The following is a 10900-nucleotide window of genomic DNA, read 5'->3' as shown; positions in this document are numbered from 1 at the left end:
TTGATTCCTAGATCGTCCGATCCTCTCCCATGCGCACAGTAAAAAGGTTGGGTGACACAAAAAAAAGTGTGAGAGGGATGGGACGGGATGACAGGTGGTTTTTGTGGTGGCCCGGAGGGCCCAGGCCGAGGGGGAGTGTTGGTTTCCAGGCAAATCCAGGCGACAACTCGAACCAGCTTCTAGAAGCACCATGTGTTCACTTACGACATCTGACCATACACATACACATACACATACACAGAACTTACACGCACCACCACAAGTCACAGGCGAAAAAAGACCGTCACTCAAAAGGCAGTTGACAACGAAGCGAAGGGAATGTCATGAATTAAGCTTTGAAGAAAGGGGGGTTTCACTCCCCTCCCACCACCACCGCCGCAAGCCTCGTGGTGCTGGCTCCTTGTGCTTTGTCTTGCCCTGTAAGGAAGAACCCAGTGTCTCATCTGAATCATGAACAAAAAATGGAACGGCCCGGATGGCAAACGGCTCGTGGTTGGGTTACCCAACCGACGAGCTCGACCGCCATGCATGCTCCCCAAACACCGTCGCGCGCTCAACCCCAGTGAAAATGCTCACACCACAATCTCAACTCCGCCCCTATGCCTTTTGCATTCTCAAATTTGTGGCCAAGCAGTAAACGGGATAAGGAAAAGAGCTCGAGAAAAGCCCTCGGTCCAGTCAGTCTATTGATCGATGCCGTCTTTCGTAGACAATCTTTCGTGGTTCATCAAGAGGCGTTGTGAGAGAAGGGGAAAAAAAAGGTGTGTATTTAGTGTCGAAGCAATGCTGAGTTACATTGACGGTCGTGGTCGCGTGTGAGATGAGTTTTTTTATGTTGACTTTGGCATGATTGATGCTGTATGAACACGGCTCGAACAAATCCAAGTGCAGAGAGAACAACGCTGTGTTGGTTCTAACGCTGTGAATGTACCTCGTCGCCTGGGTCCCACTGTCGTAAATAAATGACTGATGATATAATGCATTCGTATCGGGTGAAAAATGCTTCGGGTTTTTTGGTCGTCGGAGTCTGCTTTGAACCTCTCTCTGATTGCAAAGCATAAAAGCCCTCACTTCATGAACACCAATGAACACCAAATGAAAATACAACTCCCACGCTCGCTCAAGAGATAAGAAAAAAGGAAGGACGGCGCAATTATCAAAAAGAGAACGCTCACAGTCTGGGGTTCAAGCTTGTGATCATGGCCCAGGACTGTCGTCATTGCCTGCCCAAACAGCACCACCTGCTCGCTCTTCAGGCAAGCCGATGGCGGAGCCAGGGTTACGTGGAGATTCTCATCTGCGCGATCTTCTCTTCAACACTCTTGAGAATGGCCGGATCGGGCTCAGGCTCGACCCTCTGAGGCTTCAGGCGGGGACAGTCCGCGCATTTCTCATGCGAGCACTTGGTGCACACGGTCCCGTCGGCAGAGCTGGGCGGGAATTTGGTCTTGCATTGGTGGCACTTGTGGTGAGGGATCGAATTGGGACCAAACTCGTCGCCAGGATATCCATAAGGATACTTGTCCTTCTTTGCACTATAGTGACAGTCAGCATTGCCGCGTGGCCCGACATGGAGTGCGCGGGGGAAAAAAAGATGGGCGGTACTTACGGATCGCGAGGGCAGTCGGTGCAGCGGACGTGGCCGCAGTTGGTGCAGCTCTTGTTACCAGAGGCGAAGAGCGACTGGCATTCGTGGCACGTTCTGCGGATTCTCTGGCGAGGCTTCCGGAGGACCAGGTCGGGACCGCCGTGCTTGCCGGGCCTCCTGAGCTCGATCTTCTTTTCCGTGGTATCCCAATCAGGGATGATGGGCGCATTCTCGGCCCTCTCCTTGAGGATCTGAGCCCGACGCTCACGGCTGGCAATCTTCTCGGCTTCGGTGCGCTTGGGAGGATAGCGCTGGCAGTCCTTGCAGCGCGGGTGCTTGCACTTGGGGCACTCCTTGGCAGTGCCAAAGGTCGTCTTGCACTCATGGCAGATGCGGTGGACGCGCATGCGGATGGGCTTCTCGACCCGCAGAGCATCGCCTTCGGTCGAGTGCCACTCGCTCGGCTTGATCTCCAGCCCGAACCTCTCGCCTAGCTTGCGAGCACGCTCCTCGTGCAGTTGCATGCGAGGCACCTTGGTCGCTCCAATCTCGAGCTCCTTGCCCTTCCTGGTGGTCTTGGCGACCGGAGCCGGAGCCGGAGCCGGTGTTGGCTCACTGCCACGTGTTAGCGCTGGCATTCTATGCAATGCAATGCAATGTTGGCAATCGCTGGGTCTCAGCGGTTTTCGCAAGCAGCTGCCTGCGTATGAGGGGGAGCAAATTGGGAGCTTACCTGGTCTTGACAGCCGCGGCGGAGGAGCTAGTGGCCTCGGTGTCTCTGGGAGGACCAGAGATTGACATGCGCTTCTCGGCCCTCTTCAATATCGTCTTGACCCGGGAGACCATCTTGCCCATGCCCTTCTTCTCCTTCTCCTTGGGGACCGACGGTCCAGCCTGCGCGGGCGAACTCATTTTTGCAGATGGTTCAGAGAATCCTTCGTAGCATCAATTCAACTTCTTCTCCGTGTCTGAGTGTTGCGGATATCCTGTTCTTGTGCGATCGTGGTACGGGACCTAGATATGTCGATCCGGGAATGACAGATGCCACGACCGAACAGCGCGGTTTCAGAATGATCCAGATGTCACCTCGTGCCGGCCAAGAGTCCAAGCAGCGACCAAAAAAAAAAAAAAGAACGGAATGGCGTGTTCAGCGAAGCGCGCGGGAAGGGTGTGCGAGAAGGAAAAAGCTGGCCAATGCGAACACCGGCGGCGAGGGGATCCGAGTACCACACTGCGAACCGCACCGTGCTAAATCTCGGGTAGCGAATTGCCAATTGAAACGGGATTGCCTCTTGTTCCCTAGTACGCGCCGTCCCACAGCCACGGATCCGGAGTCGAATAACAGTCAATCGGGGAATCCAATGCGGCCAGCACCCGTCAACCTGCCCAGGTTTTCGGTATGAAGGCGAGAGTCGTCGCCTTTTTGGTGGTGGATGGGAAAAGGTGGATGTTTTTGGGCGGCTTCCACTCGGTGGAGAGGGAAAAGAGGAGGAGGAGGGAAGGGAGGAGTGCGGGAGAGGGATAGAAAAGAAGGACGAGCCAGGCGCTAGCTAAATGGGCAAGCTAGACAAGCATCCGACCTTTTTCTGTTCGCTCGCCTTTTACCAAGGATCAGGTTAGGGATGGACGGTACGGTAGCAAAGGTGGAGTCGGCCGCGAGAGTCAGGGATTGGAAAATGGGGAAGCAGAAGAGCTGCAGAAAGGAAGAAACAGATCATATGGGCCGTGCTCCTCCTTTTCGTTGCTCTCTCTCACTCTCTCTGGCTCTCTGCCTCTCTCTCTCTCGCGAGTACCTGCGGAGTACCTGTCTCTGGCCATGGGCGGCTTGCATGGGCCACAGCGCTAGCCCTGGGGGTGGGAGGGGGGGCGTACCAGAGACTAGGGACAAGGTGGGTTAGTGTTTCGTCGGTGCCATCTCTTACGAGTTTCTCCCCCCTTGTCAGAGGAGGAGGTCAAAGGCCGGTGGCCAGAGGTGCGGAATGGTTTCCAGCGTGCCAGTCAGTGCCTCATTCTCTTCCCGACAGCTTCAACGTGCATGCACACATTGCACAGCGACATACCAGAGGTGTGGGTGGGCAGGTGGGTGGGCAGAAGAACCGCTCGACGGAGTGTCTTTCTTTTCTTTTGTTCCCTCCCTTCTACTTGTACGTACAAACAAGTAGTGCTAACGTTTAGTGTTCGAATTACAAGTAGAGGCCGGCCCGGGATCATGACTCCGCACCTGCAATGGACGGGAGTGACAATGGTGCTCCCGTCCGTGAAGGAAGGATGGAAAAGGATGGAATTGGGCCCTGTTCAATCCATTCCCCAATTCCCAAACCATGCAGCAAGGGATCGCAGCAGCTTGGCTCGAGGGGATTGGAGCACGGGCTGCGTTTTCGTAAGTGCAGATGGCGGGATGCACACTATCAGACTGCACGTCCAATGAGCAGCGAGCATTGGGCCTGTGGTCCCCAAATAACACCGCCGTAGGGGGGTTTTGCACTTTGGACAATTCTGATATGTGAAATAAAACAGATTACTTGTAAAATGCCAGGTTTGGAGAGGCACAGGGGAGGCGAGATACAAGTACAAGGACTCCTCCGTAGAGAAAGAGAGACATGAGCCGAGGCATGCCTCGACGTCTGAGACCTGAATCACCAAATGATTGATCGCGCGTCCGGTTGGAGGCAGTCGCCCGCTGTGCCCTGACGAAATGTTCTCCCAATGCGGCGGTTCTTCTCCGCTTGGTGCAGCAGCCAGAATGCCAGCATGCCAGCAGGCCAGGGTGGCCAGCCCATGCAACAGTGGCGCATCAATCGCTCCACCAGCGGGCCCAATCCATTGATGCTCGTCGATACTTGGACTTGAGTGAGAGTGTCTGGGCAAGCTGGGCCAGCGAGGCAAGAGAGGTAGGCAATGGCAAGCTGCACGCACATACGGTAGCTATCCATCCCTCTGCGAGCCTCGTCGTCAAAGAAAAGAATGGACATTGGCTCTCAGGTCCCCCCCCCCAAAGACGACTCGCCCCAGTTCTACAGTACTTGTACAGAGTGGTTAGTTAGGCACTTTAGGCAGTTGGTCTGTGCCAGCCAAGCACCCACAGTCGGCTCCCCCTGCCCTTGGAATTTGCCCGCCGAACCACTCGCCTGGGTTATGCGGGGCTCGCTCGCCGTTTGGGGAGTGTCGTCCGCCTGATCCATGTCCGCTCCGACCACCTGGCCCGCCGCATTGTAGCGCCCTGGTACCTCCAGGGCACAGGGCTACCTTCTACTCGGCTCTTCTCTCTCTCTCTCTCAAGGCACACCCCCTCCCCCCGCAGATCACAGCTCCCAAAGGGCTCTTCGTCCGTGTTGTGCCACTGCTATCCAATGTCACGCCTCTATCCCGAGAGGGAATGAGAGTGTCAAAGGCTTGACCTAGCCCAAGACAATCTCCGTCTCATCCCCATCCCACCCCCCTCGACCAAACCCACCTGGGCGCGCACTGGCACCGCACCTGGGAACTGCAGTTGAACCAAGATATGCACGTAACTACAAGTACAGAGCGAGTCAAAACGCGTGGAGCGGTGTGAAATCTTGATCACCATCCTGCTCAGCCAGCCATTCGACCACCCAAGCAAGCCACCTGGGGATATTGTTACGCATCAAATTCCCACGGCGCTGCTCCATGTGGCCTAGCCTGCCGCCTCGAGCTGGGTCGGCTGCCTTTGACAGCTCAACATCGTCGGGTTAGTCCGCTAAAAGTCGGTAAAAATGACCTACCTAGGTAACTAGCATCGACACCTACGTCAGCTCTACTCCGTTACAATGGCCTTGGTCCTCGGCGAGTCGACGATGGGCGGCTGCGCGAAGCGGTGGCAGTGGTCAAATCTTGGGCGGAGTAATTGCACGAGTCAACTCACTCTGGACCCTCCTCGTCTCGTACCGTGGATATGGAGCTCATCCACCTGCAATGACTTTCAGGCGTCAACAAGGTCTGAGACACCTGTAAGAGCTAAACGACTTCTGGACAAGGCCAGTTACCATCACTGACGCCAAATGCGCGGGCGCCCAACCGCTACGCAGCAAGTCGATACACAAGTCGATCGCCAGACAGGCAAGCGGGTGCATTCTCCGGCTTGAAACAGCTTCAGAAGCTTTCGAAGTATTGCTTACAGAGCGACAGTGGGAGCGACCAAGCCAAGTGGTCTGTAATATGCTGTAGTTACCGCTTATTGCCTCTCGTCGTGGCCACTCACCTTGTGCAGACAAGTTATGTAAAACATACCTGCACCAGTGATTGGATATCTGGGATATGCGCCACCCACCCAGTGTTCACAACCGTCGCCATGGATGTGGTTGATCCCGAGATACCGGATGCTCCAGAAGCCCCACGCTGCATAAAAGGCTAAGAGCTCCTGAGAGCGGAGCGTCTACAAATCCACGCCTCTGCCGCTTGCTTTTGATTTGTTTCTCGATGTCAAGCCTGGCCGGGTGGCCTGGTCGGGCAGGAGGAAAAAGCAACTAGAACTGCACGAATATGCATGGAGGAGAACGAGAGCTCAACTTCCACAAATGGACAGTCCAGAGCGCGCCTCGTTTTCGAGCCAGTCTTGCCAGTGCCCGGGACGGACGAGCAACCGCTGACATCGACGAGAGGCGTCTCCCTCAGGCCTTCCCAGGCGCTCATACGAACAACATTCGATATGGAACGCCCTCTGTAAGGAGATGCGATGTTGCTACAGTACGGGACGCCATTGTGGGTGCGGACAGCGCAAAACGGCAATCAACTCCTCACGTTCCGTCCGTCGATGGCGCCATCACTTGCCAGCACGACTGCATTGGCTGCGTCACAATGCTGCGGCCCTGCAGCGGCATGTTTCCGTCTTGACCCGTCCGTACTGAGTGGCATCCACTGCCGGCGGATGAACACTCTCGCGCGCGCACACACACATGCCCACACAACGCAGCACACACCCTGGCCGCCGAGCCTTTTCAACGGAGTACGGAGTACTGTACTTGCAAGAACCGGCCGATTGCTTCCTTGCGTAGCGGAGTCGAGAGCAGACGTGTGGGTGACAGTTGTCGATGCGGTGTTACAGGGGGGGCAGTCAACGGTATCTTCCCCAGCAAGTGAGAGGTCGAGGATGTTCCCGGTTGATTGGGAACGCACCCCAAGAGGGGGTCCCTCCTTCGTGGGTCAGTCATCGCCACGGGGGGGAAGGTCACAGACGGCGGGCGAGCGATGCACGAGGAACCGGATTTGCTTCGGAGCAACACCCAAGCCCGATATTAAACGCCCAATCAATGTCGACGAATGCTTGCATATGCGAGACCCGTTGATGCGACCTTCTGCTTTTTTCCCCTTCTTCTTCTTTTCCTCGCTGTGCACACACATACGAGATCATGAAGTCGCCCCGGCCATCCCGTCTGCCGGTGGTGGCCCCGGCTTGCGCTTGCTGCGTTATTTTCCCTCGATGCTTTTGTCTGACCCGGCCCGTGAGGGTTCTGGTCGGCTGTCAGTTCTCACGGGAGCTTGCGAGATTAACTTCCCTTGCCTCGTGCTGGGTGTCCTGCCCGCTATGTGACATGCATTACGTTACGGCCTCGGTGTCCCGGGTTTTTTGTTTCCCATCATGTGTCGCCAGCCCCTTTGGCACGGGCAGCCCGAAGGACGATCCTGTTCGCCCGGTGGCGGGGCAGCCTTTCTGCCAAACCTCGATGGCGCAGACGATGAGTCTAGTCGACCTGCCTGCAAACGCAATGTGCGCATTGCCTACTACTTGCCAACGGCCCCCAGCAGTCCTGCATCATTTGAAGTGCGCGACCGGAGTCACGTACTGTATCCTGCCGGGTCTGTACGGATGATGCATTACTAACAACAACTGCGGTGCTACCATCCACCGAGTTTTGATTCTCCGTGTCATTGCCTGGAAGGAGAACACATACATACATACATACGGTCGGAGGGAGAGGAGGGGGGGCCATTTCGGCCGGCCGCGTGGGGTTGTGGTCTTGTAGGAATCTGGCCAGACTTATGTCACGCTGCATAAATTGCCCGGGCCAGGTCTTTTTGTTTGCTTCTGTCGTGCCGGCCCCGCGATACTGGGTCAGAAAGGGCACGCACGGTAGGTTTACAAGTCGGGTCGCTCGATGGTGGTGTGAGACCGCTCTCGCACCGCCTTTTGACGATGAATGCTTCCAACAAGCTGGGCAGCTGGTGTTTTGTCCTGTACCTCAGTGTTGTGCGTGATCACGACAAGTGCACCCTTTTCCCAGACGCTGTGATACGCGGTGTGATGACGGCACATAACGTCTCGCAACCCGGCGCAACCCCCTGCCCGGGACCCTGAACCGTTATGTGTCAGGGCTCTCTCACGGCAGCCCTTTTTTTTTTATTTCCCGGGGGGGTAGGGGGTAGCAACCGAGTTGTCTTGGCCGGGCACATGTCGCTACCCGTACCCGCCTCGTACAGTCGTTTATTGCACTTGTAACCTTTTCACATGAAAGCGACTGCAACATCGGCGGAACCCATGAGGATGGTGACCAGTTTTACGGAGTAGTCTTGCAAGATCTGGGTTTCCCATCTGGCAAGCCTGGGCGTGTGTGCCTACTTGTACAAGTAGATATCCCGCCTCTGGCAGCAGGAATCAAGGGGGGGCCATCTCGGCGGGACAACTGCATGGGATGTCACTGTAACCCTGGTTGGTAAGGCATGACAGCAACGGGCTGATCAGCGCAGGATTCTGGCCACTTGAACAATCGTAGCTGGGCGATCGGTATGCATGTCAACGGCGCCACAGCGTCGTAGCCGTCGTCGGTGACGATGATATTGAATCGTAGCTGCTTTTAATGCCATCTGGTTCTGCAATAGTACAGCTAGTAATTAATCATATCGAAAGTAGGCAGGATTGAGAGATTACGAAGACACAACTTGCAAGTTGTGCTGCGAAAACAGCTCAATAGTGTTTCCTCCGCGTCCCGCTCTTCCAAGCACTAAGGGCATGCATTGCTCCCATGCGGGTTTCTTTCCAAGAGTTGACACATCACATTGCGTCCCCAATCTTTTGCGCCGCATGGCACGCGAATTGGGCTTCTCTCTAGCTTCGGAGGTGGAGCAGAGAAAGAATTGGCGAGGCTTTTTGGGTCGGCCATCCGTGGAGAGAGAATATCAGACGGAGATGGCTAGGCTTTGCTTCTTTGCCTTCCAAGCCTTCAATTCCTGTTGGCGCAAGCCCCATCCGTCCCTGTCCAACGGCCCGAGGCGGGGGCGGCAGCGGGGCGGCCGCGGAGTGGAGATATGGGATACCTATGCGCAAGTATTGTATCGTACTAGGCCTGCGACGGAAATGTTTGCCCACTACGTCGTTCGTCCAAGAAATAACTACAACAAGCTTGAGACTGGAACTTTTTGCCCATCGTCCCTTGCGTCCTTGGACCTACAAGTACTTGTGGAGGATCGAGGGTTATCTGACCCACTGCAATCCGCTGGCTCTGAGAAGTCAAGATAACTATCGACGGATGCCCCCCGTATCAGTGGGGAGAGAAGAGGGGAGGGGGCTAATTTGCCCCAGCTCCTCATGCAACGTCGAACGGCCGAGCTTCTCTTTGCACCATGGGCAGTGCCACCCCTGGAGGTGATCCCGTCAGGGAATGCAGGCCGGACTGCACTGGCGCGACTGGGTATGTGCTTCGTACCTCCGGGATGGATCCTCGCGCCAGATAGCCCTTGAAAGAGATGGAGAACAGGCCTGTGCCGTGGCCTGTAACTTGTTTGTATTTGGCTACCGAGGTTCCCTCTTTGCACTTACTTGTATTTTCCCAATGCCTCGATCCCAGATCCTGGACCGGCAAGGGTGATAGGAGGCATGGGCCATGCACTACCAGGCAAAAGGAAAATAACCCCTTCTTCATCTCACGGCAGTCTTCCGGTTCGATCGCGGGAAGGGACCCGGGATCACAACAACCGTGCTAAAAAATCCCCCCAAATTCGCGAGCATCTCAGCGATCTCCAGGGCGGGCCATCCCGCGTCGTCGTTCGCTGCCGAGCCTCCCGCTGTTGGCACACTACCGTCCCGAGGCCATCTCGCACCAGATGCGTCCCCAACAAGTACCTATGCTGTAGCGACCTTTTTGCCATGGGAGCAAATGCTCCATATCTGCAACGCAAAAACTTGGTTTCTCGTTTTGAAGTTTCAAGCAGAGGAAAACTCGAACCATCTGCCGGACGACGGGGGGCACCCTTGCGGCGGGCTGAGGTTCCGTACGGGCGAGGCGAAGTAGTAGTTGCTGCATTGCCACGGATTACCACTCTACGAAAACCGCTGTAAATAACACGCACCACGTTCGGTCTTAGGACTTAACGTTCATATAGGCAAAAATGGTCTCAAAACATCTTGGGCCGGCATGTTCGGTGATTTGATGCCTCGACTTGTAGTACGATACTCTCCATCTCAGCTTCGCGCAAACTAGGTACCTAGGTATTATACCTAGGACCTTGATTCGACGGTTGGGCAAGGCTGTCCAGAGCCCAGCATTACAGACGTGTTGGGCGAGTGCGCGCAGACTCGACCGAGGTAGCTGACTTGCTTTGCATCCCAAGAGTTTCCAATTGCCTCGCTCTTAAAAAGTCATGTTGATTTTTTTGCTGCTTGACAGCTCGACTTGTCAGCGATCCACGAAAGCAGGTTAAGTTGGCTGCTCCGTAGGTAGCAGAAAGAGGGCAGAACCCTATTTGAAAGACTCTACATCAAAAACTTGGCCAGCCCACGCTTCCATTTTCGCCGTGTCTCAATTGCTTGTTGATGATATCCAAGTTCGCATACCTCATTGCAGATTGCGGTGAACAACTCACTCGCCTGGCAATGCCGAATGGAGCTCAGCTCACAGCTACAGAGAGGCAAGAATAGCATGGGCAAAGGCTCGAAGCTGCACTGAAACAGAGTCCAGAGTAGGTGTGTATTTCCCTATAGGTAGGAGAAAGATGGGTGCTTCCTCATCGCATCATCTATACACAGAACCCAGTCAGCCAGTCTCAGTCTGGTGTTGGTGGCTCGAAGTCGTGCTGACCGAGTTTGGCAGTGCGGGCTTCACCGCGTAGGGTGCCCACTAGAAAGTGTTTATGTCAGCAACCTCCTCTGAATCGGCCAACAACCATGGCTTATCGCGAAAATCCCGTCGCCAAATTTCAACGTCATCCCCTTTCGACGCCTCGCTTCAACCACCGATTCGCATCGCCGCACTCTCGCAACGCTCACCGCTCCTCGCTCTCGTCCGAAACTTCATCCAAGGCTGTGCAAGGACCTTTCGCACAGTCAAACACGCCATCTTCCCAGCTTCCACGTCCTCCTTG

General features: G+C 55.4%; 1 protein-coding gene across 1 annotated transcript; it reads right to left on the bottom strand.

Annotated features, from left to right (window-relative positions):
- Window positions 1-1279: 1279 nt before the first annotated feature.
- Window positions 1280-2500, bottom strand: E0L32_005582 (uncharacterized protein; the record flags this gene model as incomplete). Its single annotated transcript, XM_031140119.1, has 3 exons — window positions 1280-1535; window positions 1610-2203; window positions 2322-2500. 3 exons carry the CDS (start codon window positions 2498-2500, stop codon window positions 1280-1282), a joined length of 1029 nt encoding a protein of 342 aa, XP_030996097.1.
- Window positions 2501-10900: the final 8400 nt, after the last annotated feature.

The sequence above is a fragment of the Thyridium curvatum genome (genome assembly GCF_004353045.1).
Source record: "Thyridium curvatum strain D216 chromosome Unknown NODE_29_length_410198_cov_82.451705, whole genome shotgun sequence".
Lineage (NCBI taxonomy): Eukaryota > Fungi > Ascomycota > Sordariomycetes > Thyridiales > Thyridiaceae > Thyridium > Thyridium curvatum.
This window is presented reverse-complemented; position numbering and strand designations above follow the sequence as displayed.